At 42.2% G+C, this 27,640-nt stretch overlaps 1 protein-coding gene across 1 annotated transcript; it reads right to left on the bottom strand.

Moving 5' to 3' along the window:
• On the bottom strand, positions 1–27,640 carry ep400 (E1A binding protein p400). Its single transcript, XM_013909884.1, has 54 exons — positions 27,453–27,640; positions 24,947–26,298; positions 24,739–24,846; positions 24,544–24,628; positions 24,174–24,293; positions 22,124–22,518; positions 21,730–22,029; positions 21,290–21,475; positions 21,029–21,169; positions 20,869–20,941; positions 20,671–20,708; positions 20,522–20,579; positions 20,346–20,435; positions 19,434–19,547; positions 19,128–19,315; positions 18,836–19,013; positions 18,598–18,734; positions 18,258–18,427; positions 17,897–18,071; positions 17,667–17,803; positions 17,169–17,355; positions 16,821–16,990; positions 16,502–16,686; positions 14,813–15,112; positions 12,770–12,934; positions 12,144–12,281; positions 11,117–11,187; positions 10,699–10,988; positions 10,285–10,484; positions 9,238–9,407; positions 7,870–8,066; positions 7,616–7,727; positions 7,188–7,487; positions 6,993–7,067; positions 6,763–6,897; positions 6,621–6,665; positions 6,306–6,459; positions 5,938–6,173; positions 5,661–5,834; positions 5,512–5,559; positions 5,284–5,420; positions 5,107–5,163; positions 4,936–5,014; positions 4,354–4,518; positions 4,221–4,262; positions 3,968–4,105; positions 3,653–3,842; positions 3,462–3,553; positions 3,013–3,186; positions 2,617–2,794; positions 2,312–2,445; positions 2,023–2,184; positions 1,849–1,926; positions 1–888 (listed from the first exon to the last, which is right to left on the bottom strand). Exons 2-54 carry the CDS (start codon positions 26,261–26,263, stop codon positions 574–576), a joined length of 9,303 nt encoding a protein of 3,100 aa, XP_013765338.1. The 5' UTR covers positions 26,264–26,298; positions 27,453–27,640; the 3' UTR covers positions 1–573.

Below are 27,640 nucleotides of genomic sequence, written 5' to 3'. Positions count from 1 at the left end.
TTTACAGTGTATTTGCTGAAATAATAATAATAAAAAAAAAAAGACTAAAGGAACGTGCATTATTCTCCATTCAGTATCTATAGACAACAAGAGAATTGGACATAAAACAAGACTATTTATGAATACACTTATTCTAATAGAGAGCTCATTTCCCAATGCAAAAAAAAAACAACCAACCAAACAAACAAAAATCACCCATAATCCTCAGCCTCATACATCTGTTGAGTCATATAACCACTGTGCAGAAGGCATGACTGCTGTCATACGGTGAGATTATGTGGTAGGTGTGGGGGAAATTTCGAGAAACGCTCTACAACAAACAAATGAAGAGCAGAATGTTATTGATCAAGTGAGAGATAGTTATGGATCCCAGCAGAATTATTGGCAGAAGCATCATGATTGATCTCCCAGAATGATTTAGATACAAGCACTGAAATCATGTTGAACACAAGATTAGAGAGGTTGGAGTAAAGTAAAGGTTTGTTGTTGTTGCAGGATCCACAAGAAAGCACGACCTCGTCATTGTACTGCGGGAAAACGCTCGGTACATACAGTCTCATTAGTGTGTATCTCCTAACTGCTTCCCCCACTGGGCTTGGCAGGGGTTTTGGCTCTGATGCCCCCCTGGCGAGCCTGACCCTTGGAGGCCTGCTGTGGCTGAGCGGACTGCTGCACCGGGGACTCTGCAGTAGTGGTTGCAGCGGGCTGCTGGGCTGGGCTGTGTGGAGGTGGTGTCTGGATCTGGGGTGAGGCGGCTGCGGTCACCACCTGTTGCTGGATGATCTTCTGCTGGACCACCTGGGCTGTCGCCGTACCAGCGGGAATCATCTGCACCTGAGCGGGAGCTGATGTGGCAGCCTGGGTCAGAGTCACAGTCTGAGGCTGGATCTAAAGAGAAACAACACAGACTAAACATTTCCATCCTGTCTCAAAGATCTGATACGAACCTTTCTCCTGCATATCAAAGCTAAGAAAATCGGTGATAAATCAAATAAAATCAGATGAAAATGAACTGTCAAAAGGTTCAGTGTGACAAAGACAACAAAACAAAGTGACCCCACAGAAATCTCATCTGATATTTTACCCTACACACTCTGGTCAGCTTCACCAAATTGTGCATAACTTCACATCAATGATGAATTAAAACAGCACAGTGCTGTAAGCGTGACGGATGATAGCATGACCCCTTTCACAAAGACAAGAGCACATCTATTTGTTGCTAAACGTGAATCCTCGTTCACACGATCCAAACAGTCACCCTTGGTTTCAGCTGAAAGCTGTAGTCTACAATTGGTTCTAAATACAAGCCTCAAAGGACAAAACATGCCCATCTTTCAAACTTTTAATGCTCCCTCCTCCTTTAATCTCTTAACTGTGTGCAACAAATGAACAGCCTATTTATTGCTGTAAATATAGGAAACTAGATTCCTGCTTGAGTGACCGTGTGAAAAAACAAAACAGAACAAAAAAACCCTTTCAAACAATATTAACTATTTATTAACGTCAACCTGGCCTCGAGCTGGAATTCTGTGCTGGAGAATTTTAAGCCTTTTAATTAGTGTCCAAATCCTTGAGTTATGGCCAAAGAGTTTTGCAAGGTCCCACCTTGACCTCATACTTTATCAGTTCATTCACATGTAAGACAACAATTGTGCCAGATGTAATAAAATTGATTATTTATGTTTGTGAGAGGGTGAATGGGATGGACAACTTGAAAACACAAAACATCAAATAAACACAGGACATCAAATATAAGCATTTTGTCAATGGCAGCACACGTGAAAGCCTGCAGTGATGGTTATTCCAATGTCTGTAGAATCAATCTAGTAAAAAGCCTAAAACTCTTACCTGCTGAGGAGAAGACACAAGTTGTTGAATATTGGCCACAGTTGGTTGCTGCTGCACTATTTGCGGGATCTTAGGCAGCTGATATGAGCAGTAAACAACAAAATGTTAACATACACACAATCTCGATATTTCACTGAAAGTACTCTGTTGTATGGGTTGCCACTGATGATGCACCTGGATTTGCTGGGGTCCAGCTGGTTTCTGGCCCTGGGGGAGCGATGTAGCGAAGAACTGGGTCTTGATTCCCGATTGGAGTTGGGTGGTGGTATAGGTCACCTTTTGCTGTGGCTGCTGACCTTGCTGGGCGGTCTGGACTGTCACTTGCTGTGTGCCAATCTAAGGGAAATGAAAATACATTAAATACTGTGACTGGCTCTATCGAATACAGTAATATTACTAGTGAACTATTACTTCCTGATACTCTCAATAAACACAAATCTCTATATGTAAACAAAGACATTACCTTTTGCTGTACAGTGGCCTGTCCTGGCTGTGGCTGCCCTGCCTTCTGCTGGGGTGCAGCTGCCACCTGAACTGTCTGCTGCTGTTTCTTCATCTGAATCAGCTGCTGGACCTGCATCTGTTGGAAGGGGACACCTGACAGAACGGAGAAAGTGCGTCAGATTAAAAGACATATTAGAAGATCGTGATGATGAGAACATACATTTTGCTACTATAAAAGGGTTTCCAATCCAAATGATGCAGGTATTATCAGCAGCAAATACCGTTGCATCTTGTGATGTATGCAATTCAAGAATTTCAACACACCTGTTTTCTGGGCCTGACCGATAGCCACACTAATGCCTGCTACAGTCACTGGCAATGTAGTGACTCCGGCTGATGAGACCACAGCTGGCACAGAAACTACAGGAGGCTTGGTCAGAGTCACCTGAGCTGTCTGTCCTGCCTGGGCCTGAATCTGGCTCTGATTGGGTACTCGAGCAGTCTGCAGGGTGAAAAGAACAAGAGTAAGAAAGGTGGCACAAGCTCAATCACTAACATAAGCGGAGGGCAGTGTTTCTGGGGATCCACCAGTGAATTGTAATAGTCTCTCTTAATGTTATATCTTTTAGATCTCTGTTGATAATATATGCTGAAAATAGCATTTATGTTGTTGTATTGCACAACTGCATCAATATCTAATCACTATTTCTCTAATCTTACCAATCTGCCCATCTGCAGGTTGGTGGCCAGCACAGGTCGTTGTGTTGTCACAGCTGCTAGCTGAGGATTAGCTTGTACAGTCTGTGCAGCTGGCACCTGTGCGGCCTGCTGGGCCCCTGCAGCCTGTTGGCCCTGAGTTGCTGTTGCCTGTTGCTGCAACTTTTGCTTGTGCACCTTAAAAATAAGAAAAAAAAGAAGAAGAAAAAAGTCACACAGATATTTCCATGCAAGTTAACTTAGAGGTCATACTTACACACATTGAGAAAATAGTGCACTGCATTGTTTAGTGGGTAAAACGGAAATATTGTCATCTGTCAATTATTATTATTAACATCTGTCTAATCATAACCACAGGTCCACCTTATGCAAGAGATGAAATGACTTTTTCTATAAGCGACTGTTACTGTTGCATTTGGTGTAGTTATTCGACAAAGGTGGTAGTGACGTACCTGGGCTTTGCTAACGGCTTTCATCTGAGGGGATGTAGCCTGTGGCAGATGCTGTCTGAGCACATGGAGCTGGGCTGCGCTGATTGGCTTTCCTTGAGACAGCACAGTCGATGCATGAAAAAGGACAGAGAAAAGGTCAGGGCTGTAAAACAAAATGTGCACCTGAGAAAAGCCAGTGATAAGCTCGTTACCTGGTGTGACCTGAGTGACCAGTGAGCGCACTGGGCTCATAGTGGTAGAAACTACTGCAGATGCTGTCACTGGGGTAACCGCTCTAACAGCCTGACCTGTAGCTATGGCAACCACCTCAGCCGGGGCAGCAGTAGCTGTCACAGTCCTCTGTTGTGCATGGACCACCTGTGCTCCAGCTGTACCTGCAGGCTACATTAATCAAAATAACAGCGATAGTATGAATAAAGGTTTCGATGACTGAGTTTGCTGCTTTATTCCAATCCAAATACTATTTATATCACTGTATGTTAATAGTGCCAGGTCACCAGACTCACAGACAGCGTTCCTGGCATGACCGAAGACGCCAGGCGTTTGTTGGGCTGGAAAGGGCTTTGAGGAACTCCAGCTATTGTGTTGACAATCACATTCCCCCCAACAGTGGCTAGAAGAAACAAAGTGAAAGGAATTAAGTACTGGGACACAAGCTGCACTGTAATCTAAACCATATATATGTGTGTGTGTGTGTGTGTGTGTGTGTGTGTGTGTGTGTGTGTGTGTGTGTGTGTGTGTGTGTGTGTACATACCAGCCTGTGTGGTAGTGCCCACAGTGGCATTTTTTATGCCCCCAGCCTGTGAAACATGATAAGCATGTTTAAAGTTTCCATTAGCTCGTTTTGGATCTGACTATGTAAAAACATATAGCTCAACTACTGAGTCTCACCAGTACGGCGTTAGGCACAGCAGGAGCTCCGGCGACTGCTGCAGCCTGAGGGACCTGGGCCTGGCCAGAAGCAGGAGCCTGGGCTTGGCCAGGTGCGGCCTGAGCCTGGGGGGCTCCAGTCTGCTGCTGGGCCAACTGCTGAGCCTTCTGTTGCTCTGCAAGAGCCTGCAAACACACACATCCACAAACAATGCATGGAGGCAACACAAAAGCAAATATATTTGTAAAGATGGATGAAAACCAGACTGAAGATGATGCATGGTAGTCTGTTTTTAGTAGTTCACTCTTGTTTTTTTTCTCCAATTTTTATACTATTAAAACATTTGGAGTGATCACTGATTTATATCTAGATAATAGCATAATTGCTTTTAAATCCAACAGCTACAGTGTGTAGACTACTACCTTTGTGCACCGCATGCATGAAAACTGTCCTGACAGGTGGAAACTAATATTAACCAGATTTCTCTCAACACCTAAAGAATTATTCACAGACATTTGCTGTAATAAGTCTTACATTCTCCTAGCATGGCATAGCACCTGGATAAATAAAAACACAAGTGGAGGCACACTGCTGATAAGCACCTTTTTCTCTTTGGCAATCCTTTCAGCCCGCTGAGATGCCACCTGGATGGGAGGTAGCGGCTTATCGTAGCTGATCCCACTGAAAATGAGAAAAAAATAAAACCTTACACTTCTTTGTTTGCTTAATGATTTCAGGTTTTGATTCCCAGTGATTACAAACTTAAGTCGCACCTTTCTGCCAAGACAGACGCATGCTTGGGGTTCTTCTGAAATGGATTCATGCCGAGTCTGTAAGCAGTATAGATGAATGCATTTAAACGGCAATATCTTATCTCAACATAATTGCACTACATTTTTTTTATTTTGTTAATGTAGGGGTTTTTTTTTTTTCAAATTCTCAGTACTTACAGTGGTTTGATTGGTGGGCTTCTCTTGCTGGCAATGATCTTCATGAGTTCAAAGCGGCTGTTGTAGAGCTGGATGTGAGTGGCATTGTCATCCTGTGTGTAGATCTGACAGGTCCTCAGAGGACGGCTGTTCTTAGACTAAACGTGGACACACAAAAAGAATAAAAATGATCCCCAGAATTCAAGAAGAAATAACGGCTGAACGCAAAGACCAAGCAAGACAGAGTACCTTGTATATACTCTTGGTTTTCTTCTTGGGGTTTGCCTCATACACCAACTTAAAAAAAAAAGAAAAGGAAAAAACCCCAAGAGTGATTGTTGAGACAAACAAGCAAAATGTGTGCAAGACAGTAAAGTACATGACCCTGTTTTCATTACCTTGCCCTCTTCCCTGGGAATGATGACGTTCTCGTAGCGATTGCGACACTGTTTGGGTGAGCGGTAGATGCGACTGCAGGAGTTCACCACATCACTCACCAGATCCCAGTTAGGAGTGTGCGCAGGAGACACGATTGTCAGGTTGAGCGGCAACTCCAACAGCTGCTTCACAGCCTAACGGACACACAGCAAAGATAACTTGTTAACTGAAATGCAACACAGAATGGATTAACGATGCTTAGAGCATCATGGAGGCAGGAGTAAATAAAGCCAGTACCTGAAGCAGGGCCCAGTCTTCACTGATGAGCCACTCTGGATTGTCCTGCCCTGCCTCCGTGGCAGGTTTAGCCAGCGAGGGGAGGGGCTTGGCAAAGGGTGCCTGCTGCTTGAGGGAGAAATTCTTTTTCTGGTCTTTAACCTCACGGCGAACTTTGAGCATACTGGCTTTTTCAAAAAGGGAACGGGGAGGAATGACCGTCTCCCCGTGGCCCTTTTTCTTCTTTCTGGCTGCTGCTGAAGAAACACACTCAAGTTAGGGGAGAAAACCAAACAAACTTGCAATGATACTTTTGCATTTTGTCCATTCTTCTGGTCTTTAACCCAAGATTTACAACAACTTCTCTAAAAGGAGAGATATTTTCTTACCTGAGGGATCCATCTTCAGTCTCTTATGCTCCTTGCGAATGTAGACAGGAGGCAACTTGGACTCTGGCATGGGTGTGGTGTCATACATCAGCATCATTACAGAATCAATGTAGATGTCGTTGTCATCCTGTGGTGGTGTGGGTGGAGTCCAAAGCTATGGTGGAAAACCACATGTCAAAAACCGTCCAAAGGCAAAAATAGGATTTCACGTTGTGGCTCAATGTAAGTACATCGAATGAGGAAGAGATACAGGCGTCTACATCATTCAAGAATCTGTGTAAACATTTACAGATAAGGTCACATGTGGCATCTTACCGGCATAATTTCTGTGTGGCCATCCTCCGCATCAAACACATACTCCTGTTGAAGTACAGAGAAAAGGTTCAGGTCAACTACAGCACAATAATCCACGCACCACTTCTTGCTTGATTAGCAGAGATCAAACCGTCCCACCCACCATGTTGTAGGCATCCTCTCTGGTGTAGGTGAAGAGATCTTCATCTCCCTCCATCATGTGCTGCTGTTGCTCCTCCTCCTTCAACCTTTGCAACTGCTGCAGCTCCCAGCTTCTCTTTGAACACTCCAACTTCTCCTGAGGAACAAAACAACAAAAATAAAAACCTGTTCATGAACAAATTTCCACATTTTCACTGCAATTAATCTGTAAAGATGTGCCTTAACTCTCACCCTTAGAGCTTTTTCATCATCGCTGACGTGGAGGTACTCCAAATAATGCAGGGCATATCTTTCGATAGGTGTAAGCTGTTTCAATGATGAGTGAATGAAAAAACAAAACAAACCAGCGTTTAATGTTATGGTAATTTATTTTTGCTTAACCAGTTTTCAAGCTGCATATATTAATTAAAAAATAAGCAAACCCACCTGTTCCATGACTGCATTAAGCTCTTCTATCTGAGCAGGCTCTTCTTTGGCGTGGATTTCTGACTCCTGGTCCCGCTCTGTTGACTCCTGGTCTGGCAACTCGTCCTCCTGCTTTTGCCGATGCGGCTCTTCATCCTCTGGCAGGGCATCCAAGTTTATGCTTTGGAGAGCCTGGATGTATGGTCTAGCTACTCTGGGAGAGATGGCCTCAGAGGCTGAAGGCTCCTGGTGAAGAACGACAAACTCCTCCACCTTCTCTCCCGAGCCTGCCTCCACTTCAAACAAATCCTGGATTGTCCGCTACAAACACACAATATCAGGACAGTTATTTCCTGTCTTGGGTAGAACTAAATAATGCGGGATCTAAACCTTTTTTCCATATATTTATAGTCTGAATATCGGTAGAAGCTTCAGTGAGTTTATCTTACTTGAGTGAGGAAAGCCAAGGTGTAGTCAGTACCCTGAGCAGCCACCTCTCTTATCAGGTCCTTGGTACCATTCTTCAGGAGCTTCTCTTCAATAGAATTCCCACTCTCCAACCTTGGGACATGCAAAAGTAAATAAAACCGCAAGTCGAGTCCTTCAGTAACACTGTTATAAGGTAAAACTGTTTTATCTGGGGGCGGAATAAGGAGCACAAAAATAGAAACAAAATCAGAATGCCTTGTTTTTATAATATCACCTGTATATGTGAATATCCTTGGAACGCCCTATTTTGTCGCACCACTCCTGGGTGCGTGCGTCCATGCTGGGATTGAGGTCTGTGTCGTAGAAGATGATGGTGTCTGCGTCAAACACAGTCCCAACTGCAGAACAGCAGCGGTTGGTGAGGATGCTGCAGAACACCTGCCTGTTCCTGTTGAACTTCTTCATATTTTCCTGCAGGCACGCAACGAATGAACAGAGTTGAAGAAGTAGTTGACAGCGCAGTTTATTTTTAAAACACGATGTACTCATGCATTTACTTTGCCATGTAAATATACAAACTATCCTTTCTAATATGAAACAGATGCTTTAGACATTTTTATCTTCATTGTTTATTTTTGAGACTGCTGTTGTCAGTAAGGCTATGTTCACACTGCAGGTGTTAATGCTCAATTCCGATTTTTTGATCAAATCAGATTTTTTTGTCTGCTCGTTCACACTACAAATAAAATGCAACCAGCAAACGCTCTGTAGTGTGAACCCTCAAAGCGGCCCGCATGCGCAAAAGAAGATGTCACACACAACGCGCTCTGTTTAGACCCAGAGCAAACAATATTGTTTGACTGATGGCCCTTAATATAAAGACTTCGGACTTTACGTTTCCCAATTTTTGCTTCAAGTTATTTTGTTATTTATATAATAATGTAAATGTAACCTAATAATTATCCTTATTGCTGTTTTAGAGGAGCGGTGCTTCAAAGGATAGTTGTAGATTTCTGTCAGAATCTGCAGATTATACAGTACAAATAAAATGTTCACGTTTCTCCAACGTTGTCTTCCAACATTTTCACTGACATCTACATGGGATGGCCAGGAAGTGTTCGCGATGTCTTCTCGGGCGGTTCTCTGGCGCTGATAATTGGCGTCTGTCTTGTGTCAGTGACGTAAAAGACGGATTTAATGCGACATGACCATTCAAACAGCAGTCGCTTTCTAAAACATCGGATATGTATCGGATTCAGTACCACATATGAAAGTGACCCAGATCGGATTTGAAAATATCGGATTTGTGCCGTTCACACTGTCATACCATGATCGGATATGGATCGCATAGGGTCCAAAAAAAACAAACAAAAAAAAATCGGATTTGATGCGCTTTCGCCTGCAGTGTGAACGTAGCCTTAGTTGCCTGCATCTATAGCTTATTTGTAATTGAAAACAAATTAACTCAAAGATCCCCTCCACACAAACTTGAACTAATAAAAAAAGACAGATAAGGGGGAAAATAGTTTAATTCACATTAAAATATTTAAAATGACAAGACCCTCTGTCAACATTCATTTCTTTAAACTTGATTTCAGCAAAAATGTTTATAAGGAACAAATCCAATGTGGTGTGATTTTACCTGTCTTTCATCACAACTGAAGCTCTCATCAATGCGCACGTAAGTGAGCTGTCTGTAATCTAGGAAGGCCTCCAGGATGTCTAGCATCTTCAACATCTGTGTAAAGATGAGGACACGGCGACTCTCTGACTTCAGCTTCTGCAGCAGGATGGCAAGAGCTTCCAGTTTACCTTTGGGAAAGAAAATTCTCATGTTATTATCCAAGGCAGATCCAAGGCAAAACGTGAGAGGAGTCACTCAGCCTGTGTAAGCAGGAGATATTTGTCCTTACCTGGAACCTTTTTTCTGTGATGTTTTTAGTAAGAACACCGTATAGAGCTTTAAAAGAATAGGTGTGACAGTTCTAGCTTGCTGTGGCTTGTGTGTCACTGATGACTGACAGTCATCACAGGTCACTGACACCTAGTTATATGGCTCTGGTACCTCTTTTTACAATCAAATGTGTTAATGCCCTATGTTTAATAGGGCATTAACATGTTTAATATTCTATGTATCCATTCTTTTGTTCTCAAGTTTATGACTGAAGTGACTGGATTTCTTGTTTGTCTTCTCTTGTATTTTACTTCTAGTCAACATCAATAACTCCGGTCACACAGTAATGCATGTGTAGGTGCAGAGATGTGATTGGAGGGTGAGGAACAGAAAGACAGAATACATTTCTCTTAATTGTCATGTTGGTTTCTCAGCTTTTGTGGTTATATGTCAAACTTTTGGCCCCAATTACATTTTCCCCTCAATGAAGCAATCCACAGACTGAAGAGAAACAACAGGGAAGTGAACATAGAGTCAATGAAAAAGGGAGAGAGAGCTGCAGGTTTCATCTTTTGCTAATTTTAAATGATAATGGTGAAAGTCAAAATTATTGAATATAAATAAATATTTAGCACTTTTGTTTTGTTGAATACTAATAACTTGTGAAGTCTTGTAAAAACTAGCATCAGTTCTTGAGTTACAGCCTAAAACAAGGTGCTTCTTCACCTTTGATGAACAAAATCAGAGGTCAGAGTTGTTTGTTTTAAGGTGTAATGGTGTGTTACATGGACTAACCTGAGTCCATTTGCATTAACTGCAAGTCAGGACAACAGAAGAGATGTGTGGATGCTAAGTGGATGTCTGCGCTGTGAGGGAGAGAGGCCTCCTGAAGCCGACGGCGAAGGGACTTCTGCTCAAGTTTGTAGGGAACTGGGGGATTGGCTGCATACAGGTGAGGAGCTGAAGCCACAGCTGGAGGCACCATGCATACCAGTCTAAAAGGCAGCACATATAAGCATAGATGTTCATTAGATATTTGGATTAAAAGAGGAAAAATTTAAAACTGATTTGCAATACAACAATAAAATCTTAGCTGGTCATTTCTTTTACCTTTGTAGCTATAATACAATTTAAGAAAATATTAGGACACGCTGTAAAATATTCATGGAATGGATTTATAACAACACAGAACAAACAAATCTCAAGTACCTTTTGAAAAGGCTGCTGGCAGCCTCCAGACAGTCGTCCACAGAGTGCAGAGAGGACTTCAGTGCAGAGGTGGTAGCCACGCAGGTTCTCTGGGCTCTGATACAGCTCTCTCTGCCCACCCAGCTCCAGCCTCCAGCAGTCAGGGCAGAGTGACCGGGCTCTGAACCTAAAGTGCATGCCTGTAGCAGGTCTGACCCATACAACACTCTGCGGCTGCAGCGCTGCTCATTTGCTTCGAAGAGACGGCTCAATCGCTCTTTCATTAGTTGAGTCTTTTCTTCTGACGACTCCTGAGTATCACAGTGACAGATGGTACAATCAGAACTGATCTTCCTGTAATGTGACTAGACTAAAATTATTTGATGAAACAGAAAACTGAAATTATAAATAGGATTTTTCTGCAAAGTGATGTGCTGACCTGAGAACCAGCGTGAGCTGCAGGAGGCGGCTTGATGGGGGCTGACGTGGCATTTGTATTTGTACTCACAGCTAAAAAAAAAAAAAACCCAAAAAAAAACAAAACCCACAGTGTCAACAGAAGGAAAGGAGGACAAGAGGTGCAATTATATGCCCAAGCTCGCATATAGAGCTGCCACGATTAGTTGACTAGTCACGATTACGGTCGTCAACGACTAATTTAATAGTCGACGCGTTGTTTGAAGCGTTGTAAGATCCCAAAGGACGCAGGAATAAGTAGTAGTATTTAAGAGTGTAATAACAGACTGAAACAGAAGATGGCAGCACTGCATGTACAAGGATGCCAGCTGCCGTTAAACCCCAAAGAAGAAGAAGCAGTGTCAGGTATCGTAGCCGTGTCCAAATTCAGGAACCACATCCTCCTGTGCCTGCATTAGTAGGCCGATTACGTTACAGTGACACAATGAAAATTGTCCAGATTCAAAGACTCCGACAAATGCAGCCGACAAATGCGCGCTTCATTTTCCCAGATTTGAAGGATGGGTTGGGTGTATACTTCGTGGCCCAACCTATCCCAGAATTCATAGCGCGACCCTGCTCAGTTTCCAACAATGGCGACAGCTAATTAGTTTTAATATTACTCTTATTATTCTTTCTGGGTCACAAAATAAACGTTTAACATATTTTCAGGCGAGAATGTAGCCGTGTAAACTTCAAATATCTACTCAGTTTATCAGGACACCACATATTTTCAAAAGCGCTCCGACGTTTTCGGAGATGCACGCTGGTGCAATAAGCTGTACGTTGTACGTCCAATGGATGCATGATCTGATTAGTCGACTAATCGCAAAAATAATCTGTGACTAGTCAACAATCAAAATAATCGTTTGTGGCAGCCCTACTGGCATATTATGTCACACAACTGTCAGAACTATAATGGCAGATGTAATTATAATGTCAGCTGTTTTCAAAATAACCGATTAAGAGGTAGAAACAATAATGCAGAGTCTTCACTGTTTCCAAGTCACCTTGCTGAGCTGTTGACACTGCAGGGGTAGCTGAGGCACTGGAGGCAGGAACAGCTTGAGGCATTGTCTGCATTACCATGGATCCCTGGGGCCTAATAATCTGCTGCCCTGGAGCTGACACAATCTGCAGGATGTTGCCTGAATGCATGAGACATTAAGCAACCAATTAAGTGGCGCATACTCAGAAAATAACACAGGCATGAAATGTGAAAATCTAAATTCTAGAATTAAAAGAACTGTCGTGGTTTTTGAATGAAGGATTTAATGATGACATAAACAGGAATTAAAGCAAAAGTCGAATAAACAAATTTCAATGCAGTTGTATTCAAGACATATTAAATTGCTAACTGACTTTTTTTCACACTTAGTTGAGTCTGACAGGTGAAGGCATAGGTCAGGCACCAGAACCAGACCAAGTACGTTGTAAATATATGGTAAGAGTTTTACACATTGGAACATCCAGAATATTATAATAACGTCTTAAAATTTACAAAAACCTTTTGCTGACAACAAATAAAAGCAACAGAATTACATGGATGAGTCAGTTGGACACAAAACAAGGAACGAAGAAAAATATGTGGAGAGGAAAGAAAGTGTGACGATGGGATATACATTACCAAGTGTACCTTGGAGCTGCAAGGGCTGTCCAGTGGTGAGCTGACGGAGCTGACTTGGGGACAAAGTGAACTTGTTGCCCTGAAACTGCAGAGTAACAGGGGTCTCTGGCTGGGAGATTCGATTCTGACTGCCTGCTATGTTAGCCAGCTGGGCAATCTTCACCACATCTCCACCTTTAACAGAAAAAAAAAAACTTTAACACAGATAGCACTAAAAAGTCTTTTTATGGTTCCAAAGCAATATACTGAGTTAGTTAAAGGGTGAAAAAAAAAGACAAGACATGCAGAACCAGGGTGGATTAATCAGTGGAACGAGCACAGCTCCTCTCTGCAACAGAAGGGGAAGAAAATGCCTAAGGACAGTCCTCAGGTGAGACAGGGAGCCTGAAACTCAAAAGTGACTAATTAAGAGGAGGGGGGGGAGGGAGGGATACACAAAGTGACTAAGGGTTAGGGTTACACTGGGCCACCATGTGTCATCAGAACAGTTTTGTTGCACCTTGATAATAAATATCTGCTCAAGAATGGAACAGCATTTGCCAAAAAGAGATTTCTTTATTTGATGATGGTGATGGAGAGCGCTCTCAAAAGCCATAGCAGATCCGTTTGATGTGGTTAAACTGTAAGAGTGGATTACTAAAGCCTCTTTTCCTTTACTATCACTAGTACGTACTCCAAACAACTCAGCACGGTTCACCACGGTTTTCAGGGTTTTTCCATTAGGTCCAAGTATCTGGGACCAGGTGCGTTTTTAGTACCTGCTTGTTCGGGGTTCCAAGCGATCTGAACAGGTACTAAAATGTGACATCGTCAGACTGCATGTGATCGATTGGCTGGTCAGTCAGTACGTTGTGGGATGCTCTGACACACACCAGGCACATTAGGAGTTACTAAACTGTAATAGAAAACCAGTCAATCCAAGTAGAGTTGATCTGAGTCGATCCAAGGAGATACTAATGGAAAAGGGGCTTAAAAGCATGTCTTAGATACTTAGCTACATTTATATATTTTCTCTGCTGATTTTAACCAATTCCAAGAAGAGATCGATGGATTTACAGCCCCCAGCTTAGCCTCTTCTTTGTTGTTGTGTTTGGATGTTTGTCTACCCCAAACAAGTACTACAAACTCAAAGTAGATTCACTGAGAATGAAACCCTTTGTAATCTGACCAGTATAACCAGTACAGTCTGCTGTCTTGGCCATCAAGAAGCTCCAATGACACCCTTGTGATTAAGGGCCTTCTTTGCCATGGTGTTGATGGGGTACATTTTCACTTTATGGACACACGGATTTTATCTTGAATGCCTGGTGTTCGAACTAGTGACTTTTCTACTTGTGGGGGGTGGAGCATGAATCCTTAAGTGAAGTTTATCTGACTTCTGCACACATTAGGATTTTTACACATCCTAGGATAAAATCATACCTAAAATTTACTTGAAAAATAACCAAATTCAAATGGTTTCTGAAAACTCGGAAAAGTTTTCTGAAACCATTTAAGACTTATATAAATAAGTTAGTTTTATTAAATTTTTCTCATTTTTAAAAAATATATTTAAATACTGCAGTTTCTCAGGTCTTGACTGTGGGGCCATTTTCACATGCTTAGTATTCATGCTGAAGCTCAGACTAAAATAATAACAATAAAAGAGACAGCAAAAACAGAAACAAAGCTTTGGGAGTTCTTCCTGCAGCTGGGCTGATGCAAGAGACAAAAGAATATTAGTACGTGGAAGAAAAAAATATTATAAGGAAGTGCAAGGATTTAACATAAGTTAAATAGTGCAGTGGTGTACATTCATAGTGTACATGCAGGTTTTAAGAAAGAAACTGGGGAATGCTATGGCTGTGGAGATGCTGCTGATATGGCTGCAGATCTAATTTTAGAGGACTTTTTTCCCCCCACCATAATCAATACAAGATATTTAACCAGAATTCCTGAGTGAACACATATCAGCAGTGCCTCGAGTAAAGGCTTCAGTGAAGAGCAGCCAGTACTGTAGTGCCAGAGGTGGAGGGGAAATGCTGAGACAGAGGGGGAGGGCAGGCCACTTACTAGGCAACCGTGCCTGGGCCTGGGATGTAAGAACCAGCCTCTGGGATACTAAGCCGGGCTGGATGGCATGGCTGGGGGCTAAAGTCGACCTGGGGACCTGTGTTAATCCAGGCTGGCTGTTGGGAGCAACAGATCCCACAACTGTGCCAGCTAAGCTCTGGCCTAAGGCCACAGGGGAAGCCCCCAACACATGCTGTCCAATGCCACTATTCCCAGAGGAGGCTACAGTGGAGGCTGCAGTGCTGTTGCTGCTGCTGACAGGAGTTGTAGCCTGGGCTCTCTGAGCTGCTGCTCCAACCACTGTAAAGTACAAGGCAATGGGGTATGGGACTCCATGTTAGGGGTAACCCAATATTTAGTCAAATCAGTATGATCAAACAGTTTTTCCATAAATTCCTTCAGCAGTGGTGGGCCAACTGAGCTACGACTATTAGGACTGTTACTGGTGTCAATGATAATAACTGCAAACATTTTTACTTAAAATATGTGCATTGGTCCCAACTACTCAGTACGGGAAGAATGGATACACTTGGGCATGTCCAGTGATCCAGAAGACAGAAATGGGAACAGTCGGGCGTAACTTCCATCTGCAACTATCTGACACTTCACAAGCTCTTGTCAGTGTTTGCACTGAAAGATGGAAGATGGTGTGCAATGTCAATGAATGTTGTTAAACGTATGTATTTGCACTCTTTATGTATTTGCAATTATACATATGGTGTACTTCTCTTAATGGATATTTTTATTTATCTAATATTTTATTTTTGGCAGCGTTGTTGACAGTATGACAGTGTCTAAGGTAATTAATTATTAAATTAGAAATTATAGTTAAATAGAGAAACCTGAATGTGAACCTGAAACTTGTTTTTAAATATGAATGAAAAATATGTCAATGTATCATTGCATCTATTCATTGGTCTGAAATAACTGAAAAACTGAGATGACTATTGATCTGTGAATTTTGTGTACCACTATGGTAAAAGCTGGTGTGATGGGAAATGTGTGTGTTTAAACTGTCAGCTCAATCTGTGGAAGTGTAGTCAGTAACAGCCAAGGCTGCAATGTTTGACTTTTGCCTCCATCTCTTTATTGGACTTGTCTACCATTACTGTCATTGCATCCTCTGTTAAAATATAATGACTTTTCCTTAATCCTCAGTCGTCACTGAGGACAGAAACCAGTAGTGAGTGTTATATTCAGCCTTGCCATAAGGGTTGTGCTGATATCAGGGGAAAACAATATTGCCAACCCACCACTGCTGCATGGAAGTACAAATTTAAATATATGAAACCTTAAAGTAAAACTTTTCAGTCAAAGTATACCAAACCTCTCCAAAAAAAGTTGAAGGACAAGCATCTGACTTTTTCAAATAGCAGCACTGTGCATAAAATATGTGCAGGCAGTACAGTTCTTAATGAGCTTCAAACACTAATGTATGCCTCTAAGGCTACCTATTAATAGTTGTTAAGCAGTACATTAGGCTCACTCAAAATCATGCAAAATAACACTGCACACATCACAAGCTTAAAACTAGTTTAGGCACATTATTTACAGGTGAAGAAAAAAAAACAATATGAGAGGTAAAAGGTACTATTTAAGTCTGAAGTGGACACCACCAGGAATCCTTTAGATAATGTAAGAATCTAATTTACTGTGCTATACTGGATAGGGCCCCTGAAATGATCTTACCAGGAGCAGTGGCTGCAGTTGATGAAGTAGTGACCAGGGACTTGCCCCTGGTCTGGCCTGCCTGACTGATGGATGGAGAGGTGCCAGTAGCAGGAGAGCTCATTGGAGGACGCTGACCTGCTGCATTTGCAAAGGCGGCAAAGCGGCCCTCTGGTTTTGTGCCATACTGCACTGGCTGGAACAATCTAATCAGAGAAAAACAAATGCACAGGATTTAAATATGCCATAATACTGAGGTTATATTTTATTTTAAAACTTGTTAAGATCTTTACATAGAACATTTCATTCTATCTGAGCATTTGAAGATTATATCGCAGACCTCATCGGTTTTATTGGACATGGTTTGGGCCTTGGCGGGGGATCTGGATTGTTGTAGATCTCTTCTATGAGCTGCTGAGTAACCTTTAGTTTGGGTACTGCCTCTTCAGTCTGATACCGGGTCAGTCTGTTCTCATTATTGATCAGATCAAATATGGACAGGTTGGCAATCTATGGAGATAATAAATTAGGAATAGATAAAATATCAGAAGTGGAACAGTGTAGAGTCACTTTAAGATTAGTCATTATGCAAATTTGTCATGGACTGACTTTATATTACAGGTACTTACTGACTGCTCTTGGTACCATTAACATTAACAATGTTTGGCAGCGCTACTAAAACACTTACCTTACTCGAATCAGTCTGAATTGCTCCCAGCACCAGTGATGGCACGTTATATTCGAGAGAGGAGAAGAAATAGGAGCTACTGGACACTCTGGGTGCCACCAGCTCAGGATGGTTACAAACTCGCTGTAACTGCATCAAAACCTGCAGCACGCTGACAAAATGACCCGTTTTCAGTGCTTCCTGAGCTCTAGGGGAACACAGCCACATAGAAGAAATGATTATAGAAAACTGACATGTGCAAAACCTGTCTCCCTTGACACATTACAGTTTTCTCCAAAGAACAGACACAATATAATTATAAATTATAAAGTATCTTTTCTAACCAGAAAGATCAGGTTAATATAAATCTGGTGTCCCATGGATGCATAATACACACTAATAGAAATGAAAAGAACTATCTAATTGCAGTTCATGATGTGCTATTTTTCCAAAACTTTATTATACCATAAACTGGGCTGTGTGTCAAAAGAAACTGTGAGAGAGGGGTAAATATTTTACCCTGATTGAGTGAGGATATCCTCATAAAGGCTCTTCTGCCTGTTCGACAGTCGGCATTTTAGGATGTGCTCGTACTTCTTGGGAAGCTGTTTCTCCACATCCCTTTTCGAGCGCCTCAGGATGAAAGGTTGAATCATCTACAGTTACGAGTAACAGGGTTTTCATATTTAATTTAAAGGAAAACACCACAGTAACACAGATTTATAGAAGAGTACTGGTGGTATACCCACCCTGTGTAGGCGGATGACTAGCTTGTGGCAGTAATCCTGGTTCTGGTCTGTGCCTGCCTTAACAGGAAAATCAGAGTAAGGCCTGGTGATTCCTGGCAAAAGGAAGTGGATCATGGTCCACAGCTCCTTAAGAGTGTTCTGTAGAGGAGTGTTGATGAGGAGAATCCGTTGCTCACTAGAAAATGCACAGAAATATCTGTCATTCATTCTGAGCTGAGCAATTTTTTAACGATCCAGTAAAAAATTAGGGCAATTTCATAGAGACAGCCTTAAAGTTTCTCACATTGAATTTATCTCATCAGGCAATTCACCCTAAACAACATGCACATTGACTAGAAATAATAACATTTTAGAAGCTTACCTTCTGAGAGCAAAAACTGTTTCCCAATGTTTCTCCGTCATGTTTTTGATGAGCTGCACCTCATCCAGGACTAGGTGCCTCCACCTTCTCTTTAGAAAATGACTCTGGTCTTTCATCAGCAGCTTGTAGGATGTAACACATACATGGAAGCTGTTGGCTTCCCCCCACCACTGCAGATCAAAAACCATATACACCAGGTAACTTAAAAAACACTTTTTCTTCAGTTCACTTTAATTTTGATTCAACAACTGTTGTTGTTGAATCACAACAACAGTCACCTCAAAGCACTTTTTAATATCATATCAATGATATTATTGTATTTAAATACACAAGAAATTACCCTTCTTTTAGACCGCCGTTCCCTTCTGTTGCCAAGGTACAAGAGGATCTTAAGGCCAGGACACCAACGCTTGAACTCCACCTCCCAACTTAACAACTTGCATGTTCTTACCACAACGAGATGGGGCCCCCAGATGCCTGTGGTGAAAACACAGTTGTCTTTATCCCAGTCAAAATTTATAAATACAGGAAAAAGGTTCAATATTGTAAAACAAAAAGAATACCAAACACCAACATACCCTCTTGCCCAGCCAAGTGGGCCATGTAAGCAACTGTCTGTACAGTCTTGCCAAGGCCCGTCTCATCAGCTAAGATGCCATTGAGGTGCTTCTTGTAAAGGCTGACAAGCCAGTCCACACCAATCTGCTGATACTCACGCAGAAACCCATGCAATAGAAAAGGAGCTGGGCTGCGGGTCTAGTAAAAAAAAAAAAAGAGAGAATAAAAAAATTTGTTTGAAAAAACTACAAACCAAAACAAACATGTTCTTTTGTTTAAATGCGTGAATGTGAGTATCTGAATGTGTCTCACAGATGAAGTGGTTCTGAAGCTGCCCTTGGGCAGGATGAGCTCTGTGGCTGCAGCTACTTCGGCTATGTCTTTGCAGGGTTTCCCATCAGAGTCAGAGGAAGCGGCTTTGTCAGCACCGCGGTACTGGTCCACACTCAGAAGGGAGTCAATCAGCACAGCCTCCGGTGGACTGATAGCACATTCTATTTCTAGAAAATAAAAATTAAGTGGAGGTATGTTGGAATCTCATCATTCACAAATGGCCGGGAAAACCCCCCCCCCCCAAAAAATTATCTGCACAGTTGAACTTTATAATTACAAACTTGCCTTCAGTCTCTTCCATTTCATCCTCATCACTGTGAGAACCAGGCTGTGGCCAATCAAAGGTGTCAGTATAGGCACCGGCATATTGCTTCATCAAAGCATCAAGGGGCATCTCAGCTGCAAGACGAACACAAAAACGTTTTTTTTTTCAAATGAAACAAAGATAATTAATCTTCATAGTTGCTGGTTTTAATTAACTAAGTAGCAAAAAACTCAAAAATGTATAATTCTGCGCGTTAGTAATTTAATCATCTATATAACTGCCAATGTATTTCAGCACCATCCACCATATACTGTTTCATCTTCTGAAATCAATTCAACTCATGCAAGAGGTGGAAAAATGATGAAAATTCAATACTATTACTATGGAGCTTCAGCAAGAGGTGATGCTTATCTGTAGAACTGGATGCATAATTTGTGAAAAGTGGAATATTAAATTAATAGTCTAATCATATTTGCCATATAATCACCTGACATAACTATCTCTTAGCCTGTAGACTACCTAAGCTGTTTCAAAATTTCTGTAACAGTTTATTGCCATGGTGGGTCAAACTTTAAATTCACCGATCTCTGTGCCGTCAATAAAACAAAACAGTCAGTTGTATTTTAAGAGGTAGGTATGCAGTTGTGGGTGGTTTATTATGTTTACGAGTTCTTCTAACCAACATTCTTAATTGAGGCACAGCCTGCACATGACATGTGTGTGGTGTTGTGTCTCAAAGCTCACAGTGGAGTTTATGAAATCACCTAGTCTCCAACAAGGCTTGTCCCTTTAAGCACCATTAGATTACACCAAAAATTTATTTAACTGAATAAACACAGCAGTAGCAAGACAATAACACACTAATAAATTTCTCTTCCTTTATCCTGAATCTGCAAATAGAGAATAGTACAGAGAAAGATTAAAGTAAGTACCATCTTTGGCAAGGTCAACCAACTCTGCTTTGTGGTCCGTTTCCCCTTCCATGTCCTCCTGTTCCTCGATGGTGCTCTCTTCATCTGTAACTAAAAGGAAAATCAGTCTTTATAAATCCTTGTTTTTTTATTTACTCTGTTTTTAATCATATATACCTTGATTATTTGACACTTACTGTCTTCATCAACCAAGGACAAACTAGATTTTCTTTTTCTAACTGAAGTGGTCACCTGCTACAAAAGAAAAGGTATAATTGTAAAACTATCTTAGACACGATATGTGCTTCTATATTATTATTAATTGGTATGCCAGTGCAGTACCTACCTCTTTATCAGCCTTCTCAGCTGCTGACTGACCGGATACTGTAAAGCAAATAAAACAAGTTTAATAGAAAAAGAACTGTCCCAGGCCAGATAACCTACCATGTGTTAGCTTGGAACAAGGAGCAACAGCAAGTAAAAGCTGATGATACAGAGCAAATGTTCTGTCTCTCATGTTCAGTACCTGCTCAATGGGACGTACCTTTGGCTTTTTGTAAGCCAAGTGCTTTGAGCCTCTTCTCATAAATTTCAAACTGGAGTTTGATTTCCACGACCTGATGGGGAAAGGGTTTCACTCAAAACAGATATTTGGCATCTTTATAAGTCCTGAAACCTTTATACATAAGAATAAACAAACACACCTGTTCAATGTTTGACCAGAAGAATTCCACCTCTCGGGCGATTGTGCTGGCAATGTGACGAAGATGAATTTCCCTTTCTTTCTTTGATCGCTCTTCACTTTTCTTCTGCTCTTGATGATAACGGGCACATGTGCGAACGAGCTGTGGCAGAGACACACAAGACACGAGTTTGTCTTACTGACGGTTTCCTCCTTTTTGTTTTTGTGTCAATTTGTGATATACCCTTCTTTTCTTCAGTTAATTATTATACGTTTGTCATACCTTCTTAGCAGCAGCTTCCTTCCACCTCCTTTCCTGCGCAAAGTCAGCTGCCATCCACTGCATCTCCTCCAGGAGATAGTCCCAGTGGGACTTTGGACGCGAGGCTTCCACAAGCTTAGGGAGCCTACTGGCAGACCACTGGCCCTCCTTCCTTAACTCAGATATGCGCTGATGCACTTGACTCTCCTGGCAATCATTTGGTCCATTAGACTTTATATGTTGATAAGATTAAAACTTACTAAATACATTTATAACAATGCACAACAACGGAACATCAAAAAAATTTAAATAATGGACATCAACAGGAATTGTTGATGTGGAATATGACAAACTTGAAAAGAACAAAAAACATGCAATGACAACATTAAAAGGCACCAAATCTTTTCCAGGCAACGCTTTTAACCAACTGCTGACATCTGTATCCAAACTATGGTACTCACCAATTTGGCCTGTTCCACTTGCTTATCTTGAGAACCCTCCTGTGAAGGCTGCACGGCTGTGCTTTGACCAAAGCCACCTATTTTGACCGCTGATATGCCATTGGTTCCAGTCATTTTTGACTGGGTGCTTGGGTTGACGTTAGAACCAACAGGACGAAGAGGACTTGCAGTATGTGGGGTTGGAACAGAGTTGAGAGCAGAGAGCGGAGCAGGAGACACAGATGTCATTGATACCGAGTTGGTCATAATCCTCTGAATTGCCTGGTTTGACTCTGTTCCGGGGCGAGCAAGTGCTACTGTCTGTAGAGCAAAGAAAAAACACTGGTAATATCAAGTTTACAGTATCGTCTTTTTGTCAATTTGTATGGAGGCTGACCACGTCACACAAACTGACCGCTTGTCCGGACTGCAGAATGGCCTGGGATTGTTGCTGCTGGGGCTGCAACTGGAGATGAAGACCTGACTGCATCTGATGCTGCAGCTGGGCCTGGAGCTGTGTGTGGGGGTTCACTGTGGTCAGGACTGCGGCCCCTGCCTGCACCTTCACCTGTGCCTGCAGCTGACCCCCTGGCTGAGTTGGATTCTCTACTAACTGAGCCTGCTGGGCGAGTGTCATGGGCAAGCCTGTCATAGGAGGGGCACCTTGTGGCAACCTGCCAGGCAGCTGAGGAGGCGGAGTGTGCAGGCTGGCTGCATTCTGCACTGGAGGGCCTTTGGATGGGTCGTACTGTTGCTGGTTCTGCTTCTGTCCTGCGATCTGGACTGCTTGAGGAGTAGGCGGCATCCCGCCTGTATACATGGTAACCAAAGTATAGGATAAAAGAGTAGTATAGAAAGTGACACAGAGACAAATGGTAAAAAAAATGAGTTGTTAATGTTATTGTCCAATGTGCAGTTTTTTTGGTTTGTTTTTTTTTTAAATAAATGCCTTTGTGTTCCTACAATAGATTAATAGATGCCGTTAAGTGTTCGGCAGCTTTCCCTTAATATTCATTTGAGAGACCCCTTTATAGAAGTTATATATTTTGAGTCTAAAAGGTAGAATATAAAATTGTACTTTTAACTATTAAACATTTGTTTGAGTTTCAGCTATAAGAGCTCCTCAGAACCTTCTCTTAATGAACTACATGTACTGTACTTAACAGGAGTCTACGACTACCTGATGATCAGAGCAGAAACTAATGAAACTCATACAGCAAAATGATTACAGAGGAAATGAAATCAATATGAAAATCTACATGTCTCTCAAATAAAATACTACTTTGATTAATGCAAAACTAAAACCTTGCATTTCAAATGTTGAGAGAATGTGGTTAAAAAACATTCAAAATTACTCATGCAAGAAGAAAGGTTTTAGAAAGAAAAAAAATGTAACAAAGAAACATGAAAAAAAGAACTTCAAAAAACAAAGAGACAGGGAGAAGTAAGGGGAAAGAACTAAAGCAGACACTCACAAAAACACTGTATGTTTGGCATGCATGAAGCAATGTCATTCTAGCCGTAACCAAGGCATCTGGATGCCTCACATAGCGACAAAGCACAGAGGTGAGCAAAAGGACAGACATGGGGTCTTGCAGATAGCAGGCCTGAGCGGAGCTGTGCACACTAAAGCATCACCTGCCTTACCTCCCTGCACGTCACACCACCTTGCCTAGACGCCATCAACACCTGGCCCTGACACACCCACACCACCACAATCGCAAACACCTGTGCCGTGAACACAACTCCTCCAAATGATTCCCCTCCTACTTAGACTGAGGGAAAGAAGCCAAGTCAGAACAAAATGTCATGAAAAAACATGGAAGGAAATAAACTAAAAGTGGACATGAGATAAATAAAAAGTCTTGAAGACTGATGATTCTGAGTTCCTGTTGATGGCTCACGCAAAGACGGACAATTGAAGAGGGGCGTGTGAGGGAATGACGATGGGAAACCAAAGGGAAGCATGACATGTGGATTCATAAAATGGGAGATCAAGCAAAACCCATTGGAAAGTGAATTCATTCCCACAGGCTTCCCACTTTCTGTGATCCACCGCCAGATAAGATGAAAATCCATCAGCACGGGAAGGTCTTTCCAAATAAAGACGACAAACAGGAACAAACTTCAGAAAAGAAGAGATGGATGACGACAGGTGATCAATAGTTAAAACAAAAAAAGAAAATCATAAGACATGGCATCTTCCCATTGAGTGGCTATTCATTCTTCAGACTTGGATTGTCTTCTTCCCCATTTATCCTGACAGAGAGAGCTTAAGCCTGAACTTCCTGAGGACTGCTGAGAAATCCAGCAGATGGAAGATCTGTTTGTTGATGCTGCTTGGAGTTTGTTTGTAGAAGATGAATGTTGTGATTCCCTTTTTAACATCTCCTTAGTATGAGCAAAGGCCATAGGTCCAGCAGCATCGAACAGAACACAGAACGGCCTGGTAGAAGCACTCCTACCTTGCGCAGTTGGCATAAGCTGCTGGAGTGGAACGCCAGGTGATCCTAAAGGAGCTACACCAGGATGCTGGAAAATCAGCCCATGGCGACCAACGTCAATCCGGGGCCTCTTAGCCTGATCTGGGATTTAAAACACACAATACCCTCATAACGCAAAAAAAAGCACTCGGCACACAGCAATGACCTTCTGAAGACCGTACAGGTCACCTCTCCTTCCTCGGTTTAAGACTTCAACACAGAGCGCTAGTAGAGGATGCCAAATATCTAAAAGCAGAAGCAATTAGAGGGAGAAAAGAAAACAAACAGAAAACAAAGCAAACGGGGAGAAAACAAAGCAACATAAAACAGGAGTTTACGATCTTTGCCCTACCTGCCTGCACCATAGCCTGTTGCCTTTTAAATGCATCAATGTCTCCAGGGTTTGTAATGGTGCCAGAAGTAGCTCCTTGGTGTCCCTGCAAAAACAGCCTCTCATGAAATTAGTGAGATATTTTCAAGAGACTTTAAGGGCATTATAGATAATTTCATTAAAATAAATGTTTAAAATAAGTGCCTCCTCTATCACCTGAAACTGCTGTTGGGTAGAGAAAGCTGCAGAAACATTGGGAGGAAGCTGTGTTGCTATGGCAACTGGTGTCACTGCCTGGCCATCCTTTCCAGTAACAACCTTTACCTGAAAAAAGACACCAAATTGAAAGAGGAACAAAATTCAACAGAATGACAGGAAAGAAATACACATTTGATCTCAGACCAAGAGCCAGCTGATGTAATACCTCATCATTAATAACCTCAGACTGTTCTTCTTCCTCCTCTTCGTCTTCAAGGTCCAAGTCACTCTGTCTCAAGTAAGTATACAAGGGAACACAAGGCTTCTTCTTAAAAGCTAGATAGTCCATCATGTTCCCTTGGAGGTGCTGCAGGAAGAAAAGTTCAATCAGATATTCTTTGAACACTTCTTTCAGATTCTCCATCTTCTTGGTGTGGTGCTCCAAGCACTGTTTTCTCAGCTGAGCAATCTCTGGTGTGGAAGGAGCAATTTCCTCTAATTTCTTGGCAGCTTGCTTCTTTACAGTGCCCACAGTCATGCTGGTGGGTGCAAGAGAATTGCTGGGGATCCCTTGAGATGGACTGGTGAGGGATGGGCTAGAGGGTGGTATAGAGGAAGGTATACTGAATGATGTGGCTGTGGTTCCTACTCCAGAAACCACACCTTGTTGAGGCTTCTCAAATATCAAAGGGTTTCTAAGCTGTCCTTGAATGATACTGCTGATCTGGGGAGGTAGGTTTGAGGTGGTGATATGACCAGGGCTGCCCAGAGCTGAGTGAGTGGTGGCCACTGGACTTTGAGGTGCATGGTGGTGGATGGTTCCGCCAGTCTGTGAATGAGGCTGAGAAAGCCGTCGTTCCCTCACAGACCCTGGCGCTCCTGGAGAGGCCAGCTGTACCTGACCAGGTGTGGCTGGGGCAATCTGGGCCAGTCCTGTTCCCTCTTGGTAAACAAAGTGACCACTGCCTGATTGACTCCCTAAACTGATTTGCCTCACTAACATGCCAGCGTCAACAAAACGTGTCGGACTCTGTCCGTGCACACCCAATGCTGCTGCAGGAGCTGTTGGCCTCGTCACACCTTGCAGAGAGGCTGGACTATGCTGGGTAGGACTTTGAGGTTGAATGGGCTGGGGCACAGGTGAGGTGACCTGGATGTAGGAGGGTGGAGTATGCTCAAACCTCCACTGAGGTGTCGTATGCTGGAATCCTGGGGATGCGGGGTTCTGGATGGGAAGTGTGGTTAGGGTTATTTGTTGGTTAGCAGTAACCATCTGTCCCACATTTTGTAATGTTATGTTCATGTTCGGGCCAGCGGCTGGACTACGACTCATGATTATCTGATAATTGGGTGACTGAGGAGCTGAAGGACTGGCAGCAGAGGAAAAAGGGGTCACAGGTGATTGAGGATGGTTAACTGTAGCTTGCTGCTGTGTAGTTGCCATGGTCGGCTGCGACTGCTGCTCCTCTGTTTCTGACCCGCTGACAGACTTGGGTCTCTGAAGCGGTCGTTGCATATTCTGTGATCCACTTCCATGGTGCATTGCGTGATACGGTTACAATCTTTAAACACAATAATCTGTGAAAAGAACAAAGGAGAGTAAAAATGATTTTTATTTATTTTTACTTTTTAATGACTATATGTGATGCAGAAATAAAGTTTGCTCGTCATCTGGGAGGAAAATATCTGAAAATTAACCATAACATGTCAACATATCAACAACTTCACGTGAAATGACATAAATCAGGACCAAGGATTGTCTCTGTAATACCCATTTCCTGTGATAAACTGGAGACCCTGGTAGCAATAACCACGTAATGTCTTCCAGGGTTGCCTTTTTTCTTTTGTTTCACTGTGTCTAGTTATAAATAATCAGTCTTTTAGCTTCTCCATACACTATTTTTGAACATTTAACAAGCACACAAGTAATGACACAGACAAAAATCAGTCACTGCCATCAGTAAATCTTATCTCGAATGTCATTAAAGTTTGATATCGTGTGCAAGAAAGACATGGACTGTTACCTACATACACCCCTTAATTATTCAGGTGGAGGTCTTATCAGAGCATCTTTACCGACGTACAGCTTTTGTTTATTTTTTACATCTGTTTGCACCTACAGGTGAACGCCAGCTAGCATATACACACTGTCCTGTGGTAAAAACGATATGGCTTATTTGGTTTGATACTGATTCCGCCAAAGCTAACGACCATTTAAAACAAAGCTGATGTACCTTAACGGTACCGAGGTGTCGCCAACGTCGTTTGACAACGACGTCTTGATAACAGCGTTGAGAAATTTACGAGTTAGTGAAACCCAGTCGTTTCAACACCGTAAGAACAACATTACATTTACAACCAACATTTCCAGTCGACAGCCGTAGAGCAGTCGTTTCTTGATACGGTGTTATATTTACAGCGCTTGTTAACATGTTAGCTTCACCCGCCTACAATTTCTCCGGGGCGTAACGTTAGCTTAGGTTAGCTGCGATGAAAAATAATAAATGCAGGTATCGGAACAATCAGGTCTAGGTGAATGGATGATCCAAATATATATAAATAGAGTAATATGGAATGTAAAAATTAACCTGTAACATTTACAATAACACTGTGTATGGCTTTTGAGTAATTACAATAACCCGTGCTAGCCGATGCTATTGACTAGCTTGTTTTTGCTAACAGGCCAGTTACCAATGAATAAACACAGTTATTACTTCAACGGCGTTACTTACAGGGAATGGGGATTCTGTAGTAGTTTCGTAAATCCTAAGTCATATTTACAATAGGTCACATACTGCAACACGGGCTATTCTGCGAAAAATAAAATCTTGATATTGATAGCTGCTATTCACTGTTTTGAAGCTAAGTTAATTTCATTCAGCAACATGGCGACCGCGGCAGCCTGCTGTGTAACCCGGAT

This window comes from Pundamilia nyererei, unplaced genomic scaffold, assembly GCF_000239375.1.
Source record: "Pundamilia nyererei isolate P.nyererei 1_Seehausen unplaced genomic scaffold, PunNye1.0 scaffold00033, whole genome shotgun sequence".
Lineage (NCBI taxonomy): Eukaryota > Metazoa > Chordata > Actinopteri > Cichliformes > Cichlidae > Pundamilia > Pundamilia nyererei.
This window is presented reverse-complemented; position numbering and strand designations above follow the sequence as displayed.

What these genes read in the sequence shown, in the direction of transcription:
- ep400 (XM_013909884.1), bottom strand. Translation starts at nt 26,263, where the DNA reads ATGCACCATGGAAGTGGATCACAGAATATGCAACGACCGCTTCAGAGA. An exon ending in GGCCCAGGCACGGTTGCCTA is followed by an intron (nt 12,935 to 14,812) that starts GTAAGTGGCCTG and finishes TTTCTGTTAAAG; the next exon opens with GTGGAGATGTGGTGAAGATT. An exon ending in ACTGAAGATGGATCCCTCAG is followed by an intron (nt 6,174 to 6,305) that starts GTAAGAAAATAT and finishes GTGTTTCTTCAG; the next exon opens with CAGCAGCCAGAAAGAAGAAA.